General features: G+C 42.4%; 1 protein-coding gene across 1 annotated transcript in view; it reads left to right on the top strand.

Annotated features, from left to right (window-relative positions):
• Nucleotides 1-24855, top strand: part of TIMP2 (TIMP metallopeptidase inhibitor 2) — a 60435-nt gene that overhangs the window by 21763 nt on the left and 13817 nt on the right. Inside the window, exons 2-4 of the mRNA XM_053706283.1 lie at nucleotides 640-740; nucleotides 834-942; nucleotides 1421-1545. Coding sequence (XP_053562258.1) covers nucleotides 640-740; nucleotides 834-942; nucleotides 1421-1545 — 335 coding nt within the window. The remainder of the gene's footprint in view (nucleotides 1-639; nucleotides 741-833; nucleotides 943-1420; nucleotides 1546-24855) is intronic.

Below are 24855 nucleotides of genomic sequence, written 5' to 3'. Positions count from 1 at the left end.
AGAATGCTAGGGCAGCTCCTCTTAGTAGATTTCCAAAATCATCTGAAAAGTAAGAAGATATACAGAGGGCGACTCCTAGTGTGGAATTAGTAAGCAGAGTGTGAACCCACCAGCTTTACCCTTCAGAGATATACTCACAAAGTATAGAGCACACTGTAGTGCTAATGAAGCAAGCTGGGTATATTAAAAGTGGCCCAGCGCACATACCACTCCGGTGAAAGATGGTCCAATGTATTCAGAAGGTTCAGATAAAAAATTCAGGAGACTCCAGATATATATAAAAAACACTTTATATAAAAATATAACAGTGTACAATAAAAATCAGTAGAATTCGCTACGCGTTTCTCAGAGCTACCACTCTGTTTCCTCAGGCAAGTTATATATACCCAGCTTGCTTCATTAGCACTACAGTGTGCTCTATACTTTGTGAGTATATCTCTGAAGGGTAAAGCTGGTGGGTTCACACTCTGCTTACTAATTCCACACTAGGAGTCGCCCTCTGTATATCTTCTTACCCTCTGGCTTGATGCTCAAATTGTCCCTAGAATAAGTGTGTAATGTATTTTCAAGTACTCATTCATAATAATTCCATGTAAACCAGTGAATGACTTACTTAATGATCTCATTATTTCTATGCAGTAATCCGGGCTAAGGCCATCAGTGGCAAAGAAGTGGATAGTGGGGATGACGTTTATGGGAATCCCATCAAAAGGATTCAGTATGAGATCAAACAGCTCAAGGTAAGAAATTGATGTAACTTGTGTTCATCTGACATTGTATAAAGTTTTGTTCATTATTGTTATTAATCTCTAAGCCTTGCCCTCTCCCTGCAGATGTTTAAAGGTCCTGATAAGGATATTGAGTTCATCTTCACTGCTCCCTCTTCTGCTATGTGCGGTGTGACTTTGGAGACATCTGGAAAGAAGGAATATTTGATTGCAGGTATGCTGTATTGTACCCAGTAAGCTGCATTCTAATTCCATTATTTTGCTCCTTATGATCTTAAAGGGACAATCTACTTTATAGATAATCCCTTTATTACACATTCCCCTTGTATCTAAGCCTCTGCAAACTGCCCCCTTATCTCAGTGCTATTTACAAACTTGCATTTTAGCCAATCAGTACTAACGCCTGCAAAATGGGAGTGAGCACAATGATATCTATATGGCACACATGAACTAGCACAGTATAACAGTGAAAAACTGTAAAAATTCTCCGAGCTAACAGTTGGCCTTCAAGGGGTTAGAAATCAGCCTATGAGCATATCTAGGTTTAGCTTTCAACAAAGAAAACCAAGAGAACAAAGCAAATTTGATGATAAAAGTAAATTGGAAAATAGATTAAAATTGCATGCCCTATCTGAATCATGATAGTTTAATTTTGACTTTACTGTCTATTTAATCTCTGCTTTGTTTCCCAGGAAAGGCTGAAGGTGATGGAAAGATGTACATCACACTGTGTGACTTCATTTTTCCATGGGATTCTCTGAGTGCAACTCAAAAAAAGAGTCTCAACCAGCGATATGAGATGGGCTGTGAATGCAAGGTGAGTGAATTAGTAGCAGTTTAAATTAGGAGGGAAATAGTAGTAGCTATTTTTCCAAGAGCTAAGTTTGCTTTAGGACCACTCCTTGCATATAGGAGTCGTGCTGAGGTTGAGGAATGCGTATATTACTTTCTGACCACTTTAAAGGAACATTCTTTACGGTATTTTATTGGTTCTAAAATTCCCTTTCTTCACTATGTGTTTAACTACAAATATTCTGAAACCATAAAAATAAGGAATGAACAGAAACATTTTCTAAATGAATATATATTCAGAAGCTATACAATACTTTATGGGCACCATAGATCTAAGACAGACATTTTGCATTACAGAATTTTGCTTTCTTTAAAGTAATGGTAAACTTACCCTTTATAAAATCAGAGCCGGAATATTTGTGTTATTTTAGATGGAGTTTAATATATTAGGTGTAATGAAGATGTGCTATGACTTAATTTTTTTAAAAGATATGAAATTCAAATACCCCACTCTAAGCCGCCTACTTCAAAAGTCAATTTTTCTGTGAGCTAAAAGTATGAATTGTTGTCCAATCAGCGCTATAGCTATAACAAAAGCAAGTGGGCTGCAGAGCGAAGGGGAATTTGAGTTTCATATCTATATTAAAAAGTAGGGTTGCACCAATACCATTTTTTTTAAGACAGAGTACAAGTACTGATACATTTTTTTTCAAATACTCGCTGATACCAATTACCAATACTTTTTTAATGTCATGTGACAGTTTTCCCAAGCACAATACAGACTAATGATTTAAGATAGCTTCTTTATAATTATGAAGAACTATAACTCAAAAGACATTATGGAATAATAAAACGGTTCTATTTGCTTGTTGTTACAAAGTTGTAAAAACTCAGACATTTCACAGAACATGTTTATATATAAAAAATATTACAATAAAATATATTAATAACAACAATACATAAAAAATGTAAAATCACAACCAACCAAAAGTGCAATACAGTTAAAAATATAACCGTGCACTGTTTAATCATTGGGAACAACACTTTGGAATATATTACATTGACTGGTAAGCTTTACCAATGCTCTCATTACATGTCCAACTCCATTACAGTCTATTAAACAGAGCATTGGTATAGCTTACTAATCAAATGTAATCTAAATCTAGTCCTATAATTGTAGGGTGAGTGTTCATAGGAATTAACTTAATATGTCCTATGAACACTCTTCCTACAATTATATAAGATAAGGATGTTCCTCAGAGTACAGTATGTTTTGAGCATAATTGTGCAAGATGAGAACTAGCAGTATAACAGGCAATCTAGCAATTAGAATACATTTTTCAAACGTTAGTGGCAAGTTCTTTTTGAGGAACAGAAGCATCTCTGTATGTTCAGCTATAAGTCTGTTTCTTTTATCGGTAAGGACGTTTGACGCTAAGCTGAACAGTCTTTCACTTTCCACACTACTGCACGGGAAAGAAATATATTTCTTCTGTTAAGTGTGAGCAGTCCACGAGTCATCATTACTTGTGGGATATTAACTGCTCCCCTACAGGAAGTGCAAGAGGATTCACCCAGCAGAGTTGCTATATAGCTCCTCCCCTCTACGTCACCTCCAGTCATTCTCTTGCACCCAACGACTAGATAGGATGTGTGAGAGGACTATGGTGATATATTTAGTTTTTATATCTTCAATCAAAAGTTTGTTATTTTATAATAGCACCGGAGTGTGTTATTCCTTCTCTGGTAGAATTTGAAGAAGAATCTACCTGAGTTTTTCTATGATTTTAGCCGGAGTAGTTAAGATCATATTGCTGTTTCTCGGCCATCTGAGGAGAGGTAAACTTCAGATCAGGGGACAGCAGGCAGATTAATCTGCAAAGAGGTATGTAGCAGTTTATTATTTTCTGACATGGAATTGATGAGAAAATCCTGCCATACCGTTATAATGTAAACTCAGCCTTGAATGCAGTAGATGTAGCTGATATCAGGCTGTCATGTATGTATATTTTACACTTCAGTTTTCTGGGAAATGGTACTTCTCTGGCTTTTAAACTGTATACATAGACTTAACCTATTTTGCAGGGACTTGCAATAGGTTTTAAATGACAATTAATTATTGAGGTAAAACGTTTTTTTGCTGGCATGTAAAAACGTTTTTTTCTCTGAGGTACTGGGTGAAAAAATGTTTTGGGCACTTTTTTTCCACTTGGCAATAGTTTTGATTTAAATTAGAGCAGTTCACTGATCCCTCTCACTGTTATGTGTGTGGGGGAGGGGCCATTTTGGTGCTTTCACTATGCATCAGAAAAACTCAGTCAGAGGTTCATTTTCTTCCTGCATGATCCGGTTCATCTCTACAGAGTTCAGGGATCTCAAGAGTCTTTTTTGAGGGAAGTAATCATTCACAGCAGAGCTGTGCTGATTGTATTGACTGTGATATAAAAAACGTTTATTTCTTCTGTTATGTGTGATCAGTCCACGGGTCATCATTACTTCTGGGATATAACTCCTCCCCAACAGGAAATGCAAGAGGATTCACCCAGCAGAGCTGCATATAGTTCCTCCCCTCTACGTCAGTCCCAGTCATTCTCTTGCACCCAACGACTAGATAGGATGTGTGAGAGGACTATGGTGATTATACTTAGTTTTTATGACTTCAATCAAAAGTTTGTTATTTTACAATAGCACCGGAGCGTGTTATTTCTTCTCTGGCAGAGTTTGAGGAAGAATCTACCAGAGTTTTTTACTATGATTTTAACCGGAGTAGTTAAGATCATATTGCTGTTCTCGGCCATCTGAGGGAGGTAAAAGCTTCAGATCAGGGGACAGCGGGCAGATGAATCTGCATTGAGGTATGTAGCAGTTTTTATTTTCTGAATGGAATTGATGAGAAAATCCTGCCATACCGTTATAATGACATGTATGTATACATTTCAGTATTCTGGGGATGGTATTTCACCGGAACTACTCTATTAAAAGTCACTAATCCTTTTAATAAGTATTTATCATGTTAAACGTTTTTGCTGGAATGTAGAATCGTTTACATTTCTGAGGTACTGAGTGAATAAATATTTGGGCATTATTTTCCACTTGGCAGTTGTTTGCTTTTAATTGTGACAGTTTCGTTTCTCTTCACTGCTGTGTGTGAGAGGGAGGGGCCGTTTTTGGCGCTCTTTGCTACGCATAAAAAATTTCCAGTCAGCTACTCTTATATTTCCTGCATGATCCGGTTCATCTCTGACAGATCTCAGGGGTCTTCAAACTTCTTTGGAGGGAGGTAGATTCTCTCAGCAGAGCTGTGAGAATTTTATATTGACTGTGAATAAAAACGTTGCTCTGTAATTTTTTATGTCAAATTTAATTATTGTTATTTTACTAATGGGAACAAACCTTTACTAAAAGTTGTGTTGTTTTAAAGTTTGATGCTATAACTGTTTTTCAGTTCATTATTTCAACTGTCATTTAATCGTTTAGTACCTCTTTGAGGCACAGTACGTTTTTGCTAAAAAAGATTATAACCAAGTTGCAAGTTTATTGCTAGTGTGTTAAACATGTCTGACTCAGAGGAAGATATCTGTGTCATTTGTTCCAATGCCAAGGTGGAGCCCAATAGAAATTTATGTACTAACTGTATTGATGCTACTTTAAATAAAAGTCAATCTGTACAATTTGAACAAATTTCACCAAACAGCGAGGGGAGAGTTATGCCGACTAACTCGCCTCACGCGGCAGTACCTGCATCTCCCGCCCGGGAGGTGCGTGATATTATGGCGCCTAGTACATCTGGGCGACCATTACAGATAACATTACAAGATATGGCTACTGTTATGACTGAAGTTTTGTCTAAATTACCAGAACTAAGAGGCAAGCGTGATCACTCTGGGGTGAGAACAGAGTGCGCTGACAATACTAGGGTCATGTCTGATACTGCGTCACAGCTTGCAGAGCATGAGGACGGAGAGCTTCATTCTGTGGGTGACGGTTCTGATCCAAACAGATTGGATTCAGATATTTCAAATTTTAAATTTAAATTGGAGAACCTCCGTGTATTACTAGGGGAGGTTTTAGCAGCTCTCAATGATTGTAACACCGTTGCAATACCAGAGAAATTGTGTAGGTTGGATAAATACTTTGCGGTACCGGCGAGTACTGACGTTTTTCCTATACCTAAGAGACTAACTGAAATTGTTACTAAGGAGTGGGATAGACCCGGTGTGCCGTTCTCACCCCCTCCAATATTTAGAAAGATGTTTCCAATAGACGCCACCACTCGGGACTTATGGCAAACGGTCCCTAAGGTGGAGGGAGCAGTTTCTACTTTAGCTAAGCGTACCACTATCCCGGTGGAGGATAGCTGTGCTTTTTCAGATCCAATGGATAAAAAATTAGAGGGTTACCTTAAGAAAATGTTTGTTCAACAAGGTTTTATATTGCAACCCCTTGCATGTATCGCGCCGATTACGGCTGCGGCAGCATTTTGGATTGAGTCTCTGGAAGAGAACCTTAGTTCATCTACGCTAGACGACATTACGGACAGGCTTAGAGTCCTTAAACTAGCTAATTCATTCATTTCGGAGGCCGTAGTACATTTAACCAAACTTACGGCTAAGAACTCAGGATTCGCCATCCAGGCACGTAGGGCGCTGTGGCTAAAATCCTGGTCAGCTGATGTTACTTCTAAGTCCAAATTACTTAATATACCTTTCAAGGGGCAGTCTTTATTTGGGCCCGGTTTGAAAGAAATTATCGCTGACATTACAGGAGGTAAGGGCCACGCCCTACCTCAAGACAAAGCCAAAGCTAAGGCTAGACAGTCTAATTTTCGTCCCTTTCGGAATTTCAAAACAGGAGCAGCATCAACCTCCACTGCACCAAAACAGGAGGGAGCTGTTGCTCGTTACAGGCAAGGCTGGAAACCTAACCAGTCCTGGAACAAGGGCAAGCAGGCCAGGAAACCTGCTGCTGCCCCAAAGACAGCATGAACCGAGAGCCCTCGATCCGGGACCGGATCTAGTGGGGGGCAGACTTTCTCTCTTCGCCCAGGCCTGGGCAAGAGATGTTCAGGATCCCTGGGCGCTAGAGATCATATCTCAGGGATACCTTCTAGACTTCAAATTATCTCCCCCAAGAGGGAGATTTCATCTGTCAAGGTTGTCAACAAACCAGATAAAGAAAGAAGCGTTTCTACGCTGTGTACAAGATCTGTTATTAATGGGAGTGATCCATCCGGTTCCGCGGTCGGAACAAGGACAAGGGTTCTACTCAAACCTGTTTGTGGTTCCCAAAAAAGAGGGAACTTTCAGGCCAATCTTAGATTTAAAGATTCTAAACAAATTCCTAAGAGTTCCATCGTTCAAAATGGAAACTATTCGGACAATCTTACCCATGATCCAAAAGGGTCAGTACATGACCACAGTGGATTTAAAAGATGCTTACCTTCACATACCGATTCACAAAGATCATCACCGGTACCTAAGGTTTGCCTTCTTAGACAGGCACTACCAGTTTGTAGCTCTTCCATTCGGATTGGCTACGGCTCCAAGAATCTTCACAAAGGTTCTGGGTGCCCTTCTGGCGGTACTAAGACCGCGAGGGATTTCGGTAGCTCCGTATCTAGACGACATTCTAATACAAGCTTCAAGCTTTCAAACTGCCAAGTCTCATACAGAGTTAGTTCTGGCATTTCTAAGGTCGCATGGATGGAAAGTGAACGAAAAGAAGAGTTCTCTTTTTCCTCTCACAAGAGTTCCATTCTTGGGGACTCTTATAGATTCTGTAGAAATGAAGATTTACCTGACAGAAGACAGGTTAACAAAGCTTCTAAATGCATGCCGTGTCCTTCATTCCATTCAACACCCGTCAGTAGCTCAATGCATGGAGGTGATCGGCTTAATGGTAGCGGCAATGGACATAGTACCTTTTGCACGCCTACACTTCAGACCGCTTCAATTGTGCATGCTAAGTCAGTGGAATGGGGATTACTCAGATTTGTCCCCTACTCTGAATCTGAATCAAGAGACCAGAAATTCTCTTCTATGGTGGCTTTATCGGCCACACCTGTCCAGGGGGATGCCATTCAGCAGGCCAGACTGGACAATTGTAACAACAGACGCCAGCCTACTAGGTTGGGGCGCTGTCTGGAATTCTCTGAAGGCTCAGGGACTATGGAATCAGGAGGAGAGTCTCCTTCCAATAAACATTCTGGAATTGAGAGCAGTTCTCAATGCCCTTCTGGCTTGGCCCCAATTAACAACTCGGGGGTTCATCAGGTTTCAGTCGGACAACATCACGACTGTAGCTTACATCAACCATCAGGGAGGGACAAGAAGCTCCCTAGCAATGATGGAAGTATCAAAGATAATTCGCTGGGCAGAGTCTCACTCTTGCCACCTGTCAGCAATCCACATCCCGGGAGTGGAGAACTGGGAGGCGGATTTTTTGAGTCGCCAGACTTTTCATCCGGGGGAGTGGGAACTTCATCCGGAGGTCTTTGCCCAAATACTTCGACGTTGGGGCAAACCAGAGATAGATCTCATGGCGTCTCGCCAGAACGCCAAACTTCCTCACTACGGGTCCAGATCCAGGGATCCGGGAGCGGTTCTGATAGATGCTTTGACAGCACCTTGGAACTTCGGGATGGCTTATGTGTTTCCACCCTTCCCGCTGCTTCCTCGATTGATTGCCAAAATCAAACAGGAGAGAGCATCAGTGATTCTAATAGCGCCTGCATGGCCACGCAGGACTTGGTATGCAGATCTAGTGGACATGTCATCCTGTCCGCCTTGGTCTCTACCTCTAAGACAGGACCTTCTGATACAGGGTCCATTCAGACATCAAAATCTAACTTCTCTGAAGCTGACTGCTTGGAAATTGAACGCTTGATTTTATCAAAACGTGGTTTTTCTGAGTCGGTTATTGATACCCTGATACAGGCTAGGAAGCCTGTTACCAGAAAGATTTACCATAAAATATGGCGTAAATACCTATACTGGTGCGAATCCAAACGTTACTCCTGGAGTAAGGTTAGGATCCCTAGGATATTGTCCTTTCTACAAGAAGGTTTAGAAAAGGGTTTATCAGCTAGTTCATTAAAGGGACAGATTTCAGCTCTGTCCATCTTGTTACACAGGCGTCTGTCAGAAAATCCAGACGTCCAGGCCTTTTGTCAGGCTTTAGCTAGGATCAAGCCTGTGTTTAAAGCTGTTGCTCCGCCATGGAGTTTAAACTTAGTTCTTAACGTTTTACAGGGTGTTCCGTTTGAACCCCTTCATTCCATTGATATAAAATTGTTATCTTGGAAAGTTCTGTTTTTAATGGCTATTTCCTCGGCTCGAAGAGTCTCTGAGTTATCAGCTTTACATTGTGATTCTCCTTATCTGATTTTTCACTCAGACAAGGTAGTTCTGCGTACTAAACCTGGGTTCTTACCTAAGGTAGTCACTAACAGGAATATCAATCAAGAGATTGTTGTTCCATCCTTGTGTCCAAATCCTTCTTCAAAGAAGGAACGTCTTCTACACAATCTGGATGTAGTTCGTGCCCTCAAGTTCTACTTGCAGGCAACTAAAGATTTTCGCCAAACTTCTTCCCTGTTTGTCGTTTATTCTGGACAGAGGAGAGGTCAAAAAGCTTCTGCTACCTCTCTCTCTTTTTGGCTTCGTAGCATAATACGTTTAGCCTATGAGACTGCTGGACAGCAGCCTCCTGAAAGAATTACAGCTCACTCCACTAGAGCTGTGGCTTCCACTTGGGCCTTTAAGAATGAGGCCTCTGTTGAACAGATTTGCAAGGCTGCAACTTGGTCTTCGCTTCATACTTTTTCCAAATTTTACAAATTTGACACTTTTGCTTCTTCGGAGGCTATTTTTGGGAGAAAGGTTCTTCAGGCAGTGGTTCCTTCTGTATAATGAGCCTGCCTATCCCTCCCGTCATCCGTGTACTTTTGCTTTGGTATTGGTATCCCAGAAGTAATGATGACCCGTGGACTGATCACACATAACAGAAGAAAACATAATTTATGCTTACCTGATAAATTCCTTTCTTCTGTTGTGTGATCAGTCCACGGCCCGCCCTGTTTTAAGGCAGGTAAATATCTTTTAAATTATACTCCAGTCACCACTTCACCCTTGGTTACTCCTTTCTCGTTGATTCTTGGTCGAATGACTGGGACTGACGTAGAGGGGAGGAGCTATATGCAGCTCTGCTGGGTGAATCCTCTTGCATTTCCTGTTGGGGAGGAGTTATATCCCAGAAGTAATGATGACCAGTGGACTGATCACACAACAGAAGAAAGGAATTTATCAGGTAAGCATAAATTATGTTTTGTGTATTTTTTTCTGCTGCCTGGGTTAGTTATCATTTGCTGAGGGGAACAATCCTTTGCTAAAACTGTATATTCTGACAAAGATTGATGCTATAACTTAATTATTTTATCTGTTATAATATTTTCTGTGCTTCTTAAAGGCACAGTTCGTTTTCATATTATTTGTAAATTACTTTGAAAAGTATTTCCAAGTTGCTGTTTATTTGCTAGTGTGTTAAACATGTCTGATTCAGAGGAATATCTCTGTGCTATATGTGTTAATGCCAAAGTGGAGCCCAATAGAAATTTATGTACTAAATGTATTGATGCTACTTTAAAAAATAGTCAATCTGTACAAATTGAACATATTTCACCAAACAACGAGGGGAGAGTTATGCCGACTAACTCGCCTCACGTGTCAGTACCTGCATCTCCCGCTCAGGAGGTGCGTGATATTGTAGCGCCGAGTGCATTTGGGCGGCCATTACAAATCACATTACAAGATATGGCTACTGTTATGACTGAAGTTTTGGCTAAACTACCAGAACTAAGAGGTAAACGTGATCACTCTGGGATGAGAACAGAGTGCGCTGATAATGCAAGGGCCATGTCTGATACTGCGTCACAGTTTGCAGAACGTGAAGACGGAGAGCTTCATTCTGTGGGTGACGGTTCTGATCCAAATAAACTGGACTCAGACATTTTAAATTTAAGCTTGAGAACCTCCGTGTGTTACTAGGGGAGGTATTAGCGGCTCTGAATGATTGTAACACAGTTGCAATCCCAGAAAAAATGTGTAGGTTGGATAAATATTTTGCGGTACCGACGAGTACTGACGTTTTTCCTATACCTAAGAGACTTACTGACATTGTTACTAAGGAGTGGGATAGACCCGGTGTGCCTTTCTCACCCCCTCCTATATTCAGAAAAATGTTTCCAATAGACGCCGCCACACGGGACTTATGGCAAATGGTCCCTAAGGTGGAGGGAGCAGTTTCTACTTTAGCTAAGCGTACCACTATCCCAGTGGAGGATAGCTGTGCTTTTTCAGATCCAATGGATAAAAAATTAGAGGGTTACCTTAAGAAAATGTTTGTTCAACAAGGGTTTATATTGCAACCTCTTGCATGTATTGCGCCTGTCACGGCTGCAGCAGCATTTTGGTTTGAGTCTCTGGAAGAGACACTTCAATCATCCACACTAGATGACATCACACACAAACTTAAATTCCTTAAGTTAGCTAATTCATTTATTTCAGATGCCGTAGTACATTTAACTAAACTTGCGGCTAAAAATTCAGGATTCGCCATTCAGGCACGCAGAGCTCTGTGGCTAAAATCCTGGTCAGCTGATGTTACGTCTAAATCTAAATTGCTTAATATTCCTTTCAAAGGGCAGACCTTATTCGGGCCCGGCTTGAAAGAGATTATTGATGACATTACAGGAGGTAAAGGTCATGCCCTGCCTCAGGACAAGGCCAAAGCCAAGGCTAGACAGTCCAATTTTCGTTCCTTTCGTAATTTCAAAGCAGGAGCAGCATCAACTTCCTCTGCACCAAAACAGGAAGGAGCTGTTGCTCGCTACAGACAAGGCTGGAAACCTAACCAGTCCTGGAACAGGGGCAAACAGGCCAGAAAACCTGCTGCTGCCCCTAAGACAGCATGAATTGAGGGCCCCCGATCCGGGACCGGATCTAGTGGGGGGCAGACTTTCCCTCTTCGCCCAGGCTTGGGCAAGAGATGTTCAGGATCCCTGGGCGTTAGAGATCATATCTCAGGGATACCTTCTGGACTTCAAATCCTCTCCCCCAAGAGGGAGATTTCATCTGTCAAGGTTGTCAACAAACCTAACAAAGAAGGAAGCGTTTCTACGCTGCGTACAAGATCTTTTATTAATGGGAGTGATCCATCCAGTTCCGCGGTTGGAACAAGGACAAGGGTTTTACTCAAATCTGTTTGTAGTTCCCAAAAAGAGGGAACCTTCAGGCCAATCTTGGATTTAAAGATCCTAAACAAATTCCTAAGAGTTCCATCGTTCAAGATGGAAACTATTCGAACAATTTTGCCCATGATCCAAGAGGGTCAGTACTTGACCACAGTGGATTTAAAGGATGCTTACCTTCACATACCGATTCACAGAAGTCATTACCGGTATCTAAGGTTTGCCTTTTTAGACAGGCATTACCAGTTTGTAGCTCTTCCATTCGGACTGGCTACGGCTCCAAGAATCTTCACAAAGGTTCTGGGCACTCTTCTGGCGGTACTAAGACCGCGAGGAATTTCAGTAGCTCCGTACTTAGACGACATACTGATACAAGCTTCAAGCTTTCAAACTGCCAAATCTCATACAGAGATAGTACTGGCATTTCTAAGGTCGCATGGATGGAAAGTGAACAAAGAGAAAAGTTCTCTCTTTCCACTCACAAGAGTTCCCTTCCTGGGGACTCTGATAGATTCTGTAGAAATGAAGATTTACCTGACAGAGGACAGGTTAACAAAACTTCAAAATGCATGCCGTGTCCTTCATTCCATTCAAGAGACCAGAAATTCTCTTCTATGGTGGCTTTATCGGCCACATCTGTCCAGGGGAATGCCATTCAGCAGGCCAGACTGGTCAATTGTAACAACAGACGCCAGCCTACTAGGTTGGGGCGCTGTCTGGAATTCTCTGAAGGCTCAGGGACTATGGAATCAGGAGGAGAGTCTTCTTCCAATAAACATTCCGGAATTGAGAGCAGTCCTCAATGCTCTTCTGGCTTGGCCCCAGTTAGCAACTCGGGGGTTCATCAGGTTCCAGTCGGACAACATCACGACTGTAGCTTATATCAACCATCAGGGAGGGACAAGAAGCTCCCTAGCAATGATGGAAGTATCGAAGATAATTCGCTGGGCAGAGTCTCACTCTTGCCACCTGTCTGCAATCCACATCCCGGGAGTGGAGAACTGGGAGGCGGATTTCTTAAGTCGTCAGACTTTTCATCCGGGGGAGTGGGAACTTCATCCAGAGGTCTTTGCCCAAATACTTCCACGTTGGGGCAAACCAGAGATAGATCTCATGGCGTCTCGACAGAACGCCAAGCTTCCGCGCTACGGGTCCAGATCCAGGGATCCGGGAGCGGTCCTGATAGATGCCTTGACAGCACCATGGACCTTCAGGATGGCTTATGTGTTTCCACCTTTCCCGATGCTTCCTCGATTGATTGCCAGAATCAAACAGGAGAAAGCATCAGTGATTCTAATAGCGCCTGCATGGCCACGCAGGACTTGGTATACAGATCTGGTGGACATGTCATTCTGTCCACCTTGGTCGTTACCTCTGAAACAGGACCTTCTGATTCAGGGTCCTTTCAAACATCAAAATCTAACTTCTCTGAAGCTGACTGCTTGGAAATTGAACGCTTGATCTTATCAAAGCGTGATTTTTCTGAGTCAGTTATTGATACCTTAATACAGGCTAGGAAGCCTGTCGCCAGAAAGATTTACCATAAAATATGGCGTAAATACCTATATTGGTGCGAATCCAAAGGTTACTCTTGGAGTAAGGTTAGGATTCCTAGGATATTGTCTTTTCTACAAGAAGGTTTAGAAAAGGGGTTATCCGCTAGTTCCTTAAAGGGACAGATCTCAGCTCTGTCCATTCTGTTACACAAGCGTCTGTCAGAAGTTCCAGACGTTCAGGCTTTTTGTCAGGCTTTGGCCAGGATTAAACCTGTGTTTAAAGCTGTGGCTCCACCATGGAGTTTAAACCTTGTTCTTAACGTTTTACAGGGTGTTCCGTTTGAACCCCTTCATTCCATTGATATAAAGTTGTTATCTTGGAAAGTTCTATTTTTAATGGCTATTTCCTCGGCTCGAAGAGTCTCTGAGTTATCAGCCTTACATTGTGATTCTCCTTATTTGATTTTTCACTCGGATAAGGTAGTTCTGCGTACTAAGCCTGGGTTCTTACCTAAGGTAGTCACTAACAGGAATATCAATCAGGAGATTGTTGTTCCATCCTTGTGCCCAAATCCTTCTTCGAGGAAGGAACGTCTTTTGCACAATCTGGATGTAGTTCGTGCCCTTAAATTTTATTTACAGGCAACTAAAGATTTTCGACAAACGTCTTCCCTGTTTGTCGTTTACTCTGGTCAGAGGAGAGGTCAAAAAGCTTCTGCTACCTCTCTCTCTTTTTGGCTTCGTAGCATAATTCGTTTAGCTTATGAGACTGCTGGACAGCAGCCTCCTGAAAGAATTACAGCTCATTCCACTAGAGCTGTGGCTTCCACTTGGGCCTTTAAGAATGAGGCCTCTGTTGAACAGATTTGCAAGGCTGCAACTTGGTCTTCGCTTCATACTTTTTCCAAATTTTACAAATTTGACACTTTTGCTTCCTCGGAGGCTATTTTTGGGAGAAAGGTTCTTCAGGCAGTGGTTCCTTCTGTATAAAGAGCCTGCCTATCCCTCCCGTCATCCGTGTACTTTTGCTTTGGTATTGGTATCCCACAAGTAATGATGACCCGTGGACTGATCACACTTAACAGAAGAAAACATAATTTATGCTTACCTGATAAATTCCTTTCTTCTGTAGTGTGATCAGTCCACGGCCCGCCCTGTTTTTTAAGGCAGGTAAATATTTTTTAAATTATACTCCAGTCACCACTACACCCTTGGCTTCTCCTTTCTCGTTGGTCCTTGGTCGAATGACTGGAGGTGACGTAGAGGGGAGGAGCTATATAGCAACTCTGCTGGGTGAATCCTCTTGCACTTCCTGTGGGGGAGCAGTTAATATCCCACAAGTAATGATGACCCGTGGACTGATCACACTACAGAAGAAAGGAATTTATCAGGTAAGCATAAATTATGTTTTTTGGGCCATTAAATCTCAATTTATTAACTGCCCAGTACTTCAGGGGTTTGTCTGAATAAAGTACAGTGATCTCTCCAAGGTAGGCTTCCAGCTGTATAGCAGCTTTTGGAGCACTGCTCTCAGACTTACAATAATACAAATAACAGCAATTTTTATTGGCAGAACAGAAGTGAACAATTTTTAGTTAAGTCTCTACTCCAGCTTAAAAATGAAATGGGAACATGAAGTTTGAAAGAAAAAAAAAATGCCACAAGATGGTGTATGGGTAAGATCTAAGATCTGAAGGTGTCGGTTTATTTGCACGAGTACAAGTACTGGTGAAAGTACTTGATATCGATACCGATACTAGTATCGGTGCATTCCGATTAAAAAGTTATAGCACATCTTCGTTACAACTGATGAATTAAACTCCATCTAAAATATCACTAACATTCCAGCTCTGTTTTTATAAAGGGGAAAGTTTACCATCACTTTAAGGCAGAAGGGAAGTTAAATTTACAGTTGCTAATAAGGCTGAACCCAAATTTTTTCTATCGGGATTCAGAAAGAGCATGCTATTTTAAGCAACTTTCTAATTTATTCCTATTATCAAATTCTTTTCATTCTCTTGGTATCTTTATTTGAAATGCAAGAATGTAAGTTTAGATGCCGGCCCATTTTTGGTGAACACACTGTGTTCTTGCTGATTGGTGGGTAAATTCATCTACCAATAAACAAGTGCTTTCCATGGTTCTGAACCAGAAAAATAACTTAGATGCCTTCTTTTTCAAATAAAGAAAGCAAGAGAACGAAGAAAAATTGATAATAGGAGTAAATTAGAAAGTTGTTCAAAATTGCATGCTCTATCTGAATCACGAAAGAAAAAATTTGGGTTCAGTGTCCCTTTAAAGAACAACAGTGAATGGTTAGAGCAGAAAAAGAATCCTCATTCTCAATTTTCATGGTCAGTCTGAAGTACTAGATATTAATGTATATATTTACATGCCAAGAGCTGCGACAAGTAGATTCTATCCCCAAGGGCAATACAGGCCATTTTCTTCTACAAGATAAGACGAGTCCACGGATTTCATCCTTACTTGTGGGATATTAACCTCCTGCTAACAGGAAGTGGCAAACAGCACCACAGCATAGCTGTATATATAGCTCCTCCCTTCCCTCCACCCCCAGTCATTCTCTTTACCTGTGTTAGTAATAGGAAGAGGTAAAGTGAGGTGTTAGTTTTAGATTCTTCAATCAAGAAGTTTTTTATTTTTAAATGGTACCGATGTGTACTATTTTCCTCAGGGAGATATGGAAGAAGATTTCTGCCCTGAGGTTGATGATCTTAGCAGTTGTAACTAAGATCCATTTTGGTTCCCACAGAGCTTCTGAAGGTAGTGCAAGAGAAATCTTCAGTGTGGAGAACGGTGTCATGCTACAAGCAGCATTGAGGTATGTTCAGTCTTTTATTTCTGAGGAGACTTGTTATATAAGAATTGGCTGTCATTTTTTTCCCTGCAAGGGAAGGGGTAAGCAGTAGACCTGTATCACTGAGGGTGTTACTGAAGATCCTTATATCACATACATATTACTTATATCTGCATATGGCTGGACACTGGGAGAGGCAGCTTGACATTATATACATATTTATTATTTCTATAAGTCAGTAGGGCTGCAGTTTATTGAATTCAGGGGACCACATGGCTTATTTTCCTAACCGCTTCCCATGCGGTTATACAAACTCAGACAGACGAGTTGAGATCTGTTCACCGGATTATTGTCGAGTCATTTTCGCAGTACCCTGGGGCAGGTAGGCGCCACAGCAGTCATTTTTTTCTATTAATATATATTTTGTGATTAAAATGCTTCTTAGAGGGTAGATTCATCATTTACCTATAGGGTGCAATAATTTTTGGGCCAATTGAGTTATTATATTTGATTGTTTTAGCGTTTTCAATCCCTTTAAATTGTTGCGCTTTTTATCTCTTAAAGGCGCCGTACTTTTTTTCTAAAAAATGTTTTGATTCAATATTTGAGGTGATTTACGACTTGTGTGGCTAGTACTAATCTGTTCAACATATCTGACATTGAGGAAACTAATTGTTCTATGTGTTTAGAAGCCATTGTGGAACCCCCTCCTTACTTTGTGTACCTCTTGTACTGAAAGGGCCTTACAATGTAAGAAGCATATTTTAGGTAAAGAAAGTGTGCCTAAGGATGATTCTCAGTCTGAAGAGAATCAGGATATGCCATCTAATTCTCCCCAAGTGTCACAACCTTTAACACGCACCCACACAGGCAACGCCGAGTTCCTCAAATGCGTCTAATTCTTTTACTCTGCAGGATATGGCTGCAGTTATGTCAACTACCCTTACAGAGGTATTATCTAAGTTACCAGTGTTACAGGGTAAACGTAGTAGGACTGGAGTTAATGTGAATACTGAGTCCTCTGATGCTTTGTTGGATATTTCCGATGTACCCTCACAGGGCTCTGAGTTGTGGGTCAGGGAATTGTTGTCTGAGGGAGAACATTCAGACCCAGGAAATATGTTACCTCAGACAGATTCGGACGTCATGTCCTTTAAATTTAAGCTTGAACACCTCCGCCTGTTAATTCGGGAGGTTTTAGCGACTCTGGATGATTGTGACCCTATTGTGATACCACCAGAGAAATTGTGTAAAATGGACAAATATCTAGAGGTACCTACTTACACTGATGTTTTTCCGGTTCTTAAAAGAATTTCGGAAATTATAAAGAAGGAATGGGACAGACCGGGTATACCGTTTTCTCCTCCTCCTAATTTCAAGAAAATGTATCCCATATCAGACACCATTCGGGACTCTTGGCAGTCGGTCCCTAAGGTGGGGGGAGCTATATCTACCCTGGCTAAGCGTACAACTATTCCTATTGAGGACAGTTGTGCTTTCAAAGACCCTATGGATAAGAAGTTAGAGGGTCTTCTGAAGAAATTATTCATCAGGGTTTCCTTTTACAACCAACAGCTTGCATTGTTCCAGTTACTACTGCAGCAGCTTTTTGGTTTGATGCTCTAGAAGAGTCTCTGAAGGTTGAGACCCCTTTAGAGGACAGATAGAATTAGGGCTCTCAAGCTAGCTAATTCTTTTATTACAGATGCCGCCTTTCAGATTGCTAAGTTGGCGGCGAAAAATGCAGGATTTGCCATTTTGGCGCGTAGAGCGTTATGGTTAAAACTGTGGTCTGCTGATGTGTCATCCAAATCAAAGCTCTTACCTATTCCTTTCAAGGGGAAGACCCTATTCGGGCCTGAGTTGAAATAAATAATTTCTGACATTACTGGAGGTAAAGGTCACGCTCTACCTCAGGATAAGTCTGTTAAGCTGAGGGGTAAACAAAATAATTTTCGTTCCTTTCGAAATTTTAAAGGAGTATCCTCTGCTTCCTCTTCCTCCACAAAGCAGGAAGGGAATTTTACTCAGGCCAAGTCCGTCTAGATACCCAACCAGGCTTGGAACAAGGGTAAGCAACCCAAGAAGTCCGTTGCTGCTACAAAGACAGCATGAAGGGACGGCCCCCAGATCCGGGTCCGGATCTAGTAGGGGGCAGACTTTCTTTCTTTTCCCAGGCTTGGGTAAGAGATGTTCAGGACCCCTGGGCACTGGAAATCGTGACCAACAGGTATCAACTGGAATTCAAAAATTTTCTCCCAAGAGGGAGATTTCTTCTTTCACAATTGTCTGTAAACCAGATAAAAAGAGAGGTGTTCTTACGTTGTGTAAAAGACCTCTCTACTATGGGAGTAATTCGTCCCGTTCCAAGATTAGAACAGGGACAGGGATTTAACTCAAATCTTTTCGTAGTTCCCAAAAAAGAGGGAACGTTCAGACCTATTTTAGACCTTAAGAGTCTAAACAAGTTTCTCAGACTTCCATCCTTCAAGATGGAGACCATCCGAACAATTTTACCAATGATCCAGGAGGGTCAATATATGACTACCGTGGACTTGAAGGATGCATACCTTCATATTCCTATCCACAAGGATCATTATCAGTCTCTAAGGTTTGCCTTCCTGGACAAACATTTTCAGTTCGTGGCTCTTCCCTTCGGGTTGGCTACAACACCCAGGATCTTCACGAAGGTTCTAGGGTCCCTTCTGGCGGTTCTCAGGCTGCGGGGCATAGCAGTGGCGCCTTATCTGGACGATATTTTGATTCAGGCGTCAACTTATCATCTGACGAAATCTCATACAGACACAGTGTTGTCCTTTCTGAGAACTCACGGATGGAAGGTGAACCTAGAAAAGAGTTCACTAGTTCCACGGACAAGGGTTCCCTTCTTGGGAACTCTGATAGATTCTGTAGACATGAAAATATTTCTGATGGAGGTCAGAAAGTAAAAAATTCGGAATACTTGCCGAGCCCTTCAATCCAATCCTCGGCCATCAGTGGCTCAGTGTATGGAGGTAATTGGATTAGTGGTAGCGGCAATGGACATCATTCCGTTTTCTCTTTTTCATCTCAGACCACTGCAGCTGTGCATGCTCGGACAGTGGACTGGGGACTATGCAAATTTATCTCCTCTGATAAATCTGGATCAAGAGACCAGAGACTCTCTTCTTTGGTGGTTGTCGCCGGATCATCTGTCCCAGGGGACATGTTTCCGCAGACCCTCGTGGGTGATGGTGACAACGGACGCCAGCTTTCTGGGCTGGGGTACAGTCTGGAATTCCCTGAAGGCTCAGGGTGTATGGACTCAGGTAGCGACTCTACTCCCAATCAATATTCTGGAATTGAGAGCAATATTCAATGCGCTTCGGGCATGGCCTCAGTTGGCTTCGGCCAAATTCATCAGATTCCAGTCGGAATTACGACTGTGGCTTATATCAATCATCAGGGGGGGAACGAGGAGTTCCTTAGCGATGACAGAAGTATCCAAGATAATTCGATGGGCGGAGGCCCACTCATGTTATCTGTCTGCAATCTTCATCCCAGGAGTAGACAACTGGGAAGCGGATTTCTTAAGCCGACAGGCTTTTCACCCGGGGGAGTGGGAACTCCATCCGGAGGTATTTGCCTCACTGATTCTCCGATGGGGCAGACCAGAATTGGATCTGATGGCATCCCGACAGAATGCCAAGCTTCCAAGATACGGATCCAGGTCGAGGGATCCTCAGGCCGAACTGATAGATGCCTTGGCAGTGCCTTGGTTGTTCAGCCTAGCTTATGTGTTTCCTCAGTTTCCTCTCCTTCCCCGCGTGATTGCTCGGATCAAACAGGAGAGAGCTTCAGTAATTCTGATCGCGCCTGCGTGGCCACGCAGGACTTGGTATGCGGATCTAGTGGACATGTTCTCTCTGCCACCGTGGAAACTTCCATTGAGACAGGACCTTCTCATTCAAGGACCTTTCCAACATCCAAATCTAAATTCTCTGCAGCTGACTGCTTGGAGATTGAACGCTTGATTTTATCTAAGCGGGGATTCTCTGATTCGGTCAACGATACTTTGATTCAGGCACGTAAGCCTCTCACTAGAAAGATCTATCATAAGATATGGCGTAAATATCTTTCTCTTGTAAGGTGTATCCAGTCCACGGATCATCCATTACTTGTGGGGATATTCTCCTTCCCAACAGGAAGTTGCAAGAGGATCACCCACAGCAGAGCTGCAATATAGCTCCTCCCCTAACTGCCATATCCAGTCATTCTCTTGCAACTCTCAACAAGCATGGAGGTAGTAAGAGAGAAGTGGTGAAACGTGGTTGTTTTTTTCTTCAATCAAAAATTTGTTATTTTCAAATGGTACCGGAGTTGTACTATTTTGTCCCAGGCAGAAAAGGAAGAAGAATCTGCCTGTGATTTCTATGATCTTAGCAGGTTGTAACTAAGATACATTGCTGTTCTCACACATGACTGAAGAGAGAGGTAACTTCAGCGGGGGAATGGCGTGCAGGTTATCCTGCTATGAGGTATGTGCAGTTACAAATTTTTCTAGAGATGTAAATGCTAGAAAATGCTGCTGATACCAGATTTATGTAAGGTAAGCCTGAATACAGTGATTTAATAGCGACTGGTATCATGCTTACTTTCAGAGGTAATACTCTTATAGATTTACAATATAAAACGTTTGCTGGCATGTTTAAACGTTTTTATATATACTTTGGTGATAAAACTTTATTGGGGCCTAGTTTTTTCCACATGGCTGGCTTAAATTTGCCTACAAACAGTTTCCTGAGGCTTTCCACTGTTTTAATGAGTGGGAGGGGCCTATTTTAGCGCTTTTTTGCGCAGTAACTTTTACAGACTGAGACATCCAGCTTCCTCCAGGAGTCCCTTGAATGCTATAGGACCTCTCTAAAGGGCTCTTAGGCTGTCCAAAATTGTTTGTTGGGGAAGGTAGGCCCACAGCAAGGCTGTGGCAGTTGTTGTGACTGTTAAAAAACATCTATATCGTTATTTTGATCCGTTTTTTGAACTAAGGAGTTAATCATCCATTTGCAATTGGGTGCAATGCTCTGTTAGCTTATTATACACACTGTAAAAATTTTGTTTTATTTACTGCCTTTTTTCACTGTTTTTCAAATTCTGACAAAATTTGTTTCTGTTAAAGGCACAGTTCCGTTTTTATTTTTTGCTTGTTAACTTGATTTAAAGTGTTTTCCAAGCTTGCTGGTCTCATTGCTAGTCTGTTTAAACATGTCTGACATAGAGGAAACTCCTTGTTCATTATGTTTAGAAGCCATGGTGGAACCCCCTCTTAGAATGTGTACCAAATGCACTGACTTCACTTTAAGTAATAAAGATCATATTCTGTCTTTAAAAAATGTATCACCAGAGGAATCTGACGAGGGGGAAGTTATGCCGACTAACTCGCCCCACGTGTCAGACCCTTTGACTCCCGCTCAAGGGACTCACGCTCTAATGGCGCCAAGTACATCTAGTGCGCCCATAGCGTTTACTTTACAAGACATGGCGGCGGTCATGGATAATACACTGTCAGCGGTATTATCCAGACTACCTGGGTTTAGAAGAAAGCGAGATAGCTCTGGAGTTAGAAGAAATACAGAGCATACTGACGCTTTAAGAGCTATGTCTGATACTCCCTCACAATATACAGAAGCTGAGGAAGGAGAGCTTCTTTCTGTGGGTGATGTTTCTAACTCAGGAAAAAAGATTCAACCTGATTCTGATATGTCTACATTTAAATTTAAGCTTGAACACCTCGGCGTGTTGCTCAGGGAGGTTTTAGCTGCTCTGAATGACTGTGATACAATTGCAGTGCCAGAAAAATTGTGTAGATTGGACAAATACTATGCAGTGCCGGTGTGCACTGATGTTTTTCCAATACCTAAAAGGTTTACAGAAATTATTACTAAGGAATGGGATAGACCAGGTGTGCCGTTCTCTCCCCCTCCTATTTTTAAGAAAATGTTTCCAATAGATGCCACCACACGGGACTTATGGCAGACAGTCCCTAAGGTGGAGGGAGCAGTTTCTACCCTTACTAAGCGTACTACTATCCCTGTCGAGGACAGTTGTGCTTTCTCAGATCCAATGGATAAAAAATTAGAGGGTTACCTTAAGAAAATGTTTATTCAACAAGGGTTTATTCTACAGCCCCTTGCATGCATTGCCCCTGTCACTGCTGCTGTGGCTTTCTGGTTTGAGTCTCTGGAAGAGGCTTTACAGGTAGAGACCCCATTGGATGATGTACTTGACAAGCTTAGAGCACTTAAGCTAGCCAATTCTTTTGTTTCTGATGCCATTGTTCATTTGACTAAACTAACGGCTAAAAATTCTGGATTTGCTATTCAAGCGCGCAGGGCGCTATGGCTTAAATCATTGTCAGCTGACCTTGCTTCAAAGTCTAAGCTGCTTAACATTCCCTTCAAGGGGCAAACCCTATTCAGGCCTGGTTTGAAGGAGATCATTTCTGATATCACTGGAGGAAAAGGGCATGCCCTTCCTCAGGATAGGTCCAAATCAAGGGCCAAACAGACTAATTTTCATGCCTTTGGAAACTTCAAGGCGAGTGCGGCATCAACTTCCTCTAATACAAAACAGGAGGGAACTTTTGCCCAGTCCAAGTCGGTCTGGACACCTAACCAGACCTGGAACAAAGGTAAGCAGGCCAAAAAGCCTGCTGCTGCCCCTAAGACAGCATGAAGTATCAGCCCCCTAACCGGTAACGGATCTAGTAGGGGGCAAACTTTCGCTCTTCGCCCAGGCTTGGGCAAGAGATGTCCAGGATCCCTGGGCGTTGGAAATTGTATCCCAGGGATATCTTCTGGACTTCAGAGCTTCTCCTCCAAAAGGGAGATTTCACCTTTCACAATTATCTGCAAACCAGATAAAGAGAGAGGCATTCTTACACTGTGTTCAAGACCTCCTAGTTATGGGAGTGATCCATCCAGTTCCAGAGGAGGAACAAGGACAGGGATTTTACTCAAATCTGTTTGTGGTTCCCAAAAAAGAGGGAACCTTCAGACCAATTTTAGATCTCAAGATCTTAAACAAATTCCTCAGAGTTCCATCATTCAAGATGGAGACTATTCGTACCATCCTACCTATGATCCAGGAGGGTCAATACATGACTACAGTGGATTTAAAGGATGCTTATCTTCACATTCCGATACACAAAGATCATCATCGGTTTCTCAGGTTTGCCTTCCTGAACAGGCATTACCAGTTTGTAGCCCTTCCCTTTGGGTTAGCTACAGCCCCAAGAATCTTTACGAAGGTTCTGGGGTCACTTCTGGCGGTCCTAAGACCGTGGGGCATAGCAGTGGCCCCTTATTTAGACAACATTCTGATACAGGCGTCAAATTTCCAAATTGCCAAGTCTCATACGGACATAGTTCTGGCATTTCTGAGGTTGCACGGGTGGAAAGTGAACGAAGAAAAGAGTTCTCTATCCCCTCTCACAAAAGTCTCCTTTCTGGGAACTCTAATAGATTCTGTAGAAATGAGGATTTACCTGACAGAGTCCAGGTTATCAAAACTTCTAAATTCCTGCCGTGTTCTTTATTCCACTTCTCGCCCTTCGGTGGCTCAGTGTATGGAAGTAATCGGCTTAATGGTAGCGGCAATGGACATAGTGCCGTTTGCACGCCTACATCTCAGACCGCTGCATCTATGCATGCTCAGTCAGTGGAATGGGGATTACACAGATTTGTCCCCTCTACTAAATCTGGATCAAGAGACCAGGGATTCTCTTCTCTGGTGGCGTATCTCGGGTCCATCTGTCCAAAGGAATGACCTTTCGCAGGCCAGATTGGACAATTGTAACAACAGATGCCAGCCTTCTAGGCTGGGGAGCAGTCTGGAAGTTCCTGAAGGCTCAGGGATCATGGACTCAGGAGGAGACACTCCTTCCAATAAAGATTCTGGAACTAAGAGCGATATTCAATGCTCTTCAGGCTTGGCCTCAGCTAGCGACAATGAGGTTCATCAGATTTCAGTCGGACAACATCACGACTGTGGCTTACATCAACCATCAAGGGGGAACAAGGAGTTCCCTAGCCATGTTAGACGTCTCAAAGATAATTCGCTGGGCAGAGATTCACTCTTGCCACCTATCAGCTATCCATATCCCAGGTGAAGAGAACTGGGAGGCGGATTTTCTAAGTCGACAGACTTTTCATCCGGGGGAGTGGGAACTCCATCCGGAGGTGTTTGCACAATTGATTCATTGTTGGGGCAAACCAGAACTGGATCTCATGGCGTCTCGCCAGAACGCCAAACTGTTACGGATCCAGGTCCAGGGACCCCAAGGCAACGCTGATAGATGCTCTAGCAGCGCCTTGGTCCTTCAACCTGGCTTATGTGTTTCCACCGTTTCCTCTGCTCCCTCGTCTGATTGCCAAAATCAAGCAGGAGAGAGCATCGGTGATCTTGATAGCGCCTGCGTGGCCACGCAGGACTTGGTATGCAGATCTGGTGGACATGTCATCCTTTCCACCATGGACTCTGCCGCTGAGACAGGACCTTCTACTTCAAGGTCCTTTCAACCATCCAAATCTAATTTCTCTGAGGCTGACTGCCTGGAGATTGAACGCTTGATTTTATCAGAGCGTGGTTTCTCCGAGTCAGTCATTGATACCTTAATTCAGGCACGAAAGCCTGTCACCAGGAAAATCTATCATAAGATATGGCGTAAATATCTTCATTGGTGTGAATCCAAGGGCTACTCATGGAGTAAGGTCAGGATTCCCAGGATATTATCTT

The sequence above is a fragment of the Bombina bombina genome, chromosome 1 (assembly GCF_027579735.1).
Source record: "Bombina bombina isolate aBomBom1 chromosome 1, aBomBom1.pri, whole genome shotgun sequence".
NCBI classification, from domain to species: Eukaryota; Metazoa; Chordata; class Amphibia; order Anura; family Bombinatoridae; genus Bombina; species Bombina bombina.
This window is presented reverse-complemented; position numbering and strand designations above follow the sequence as displayed.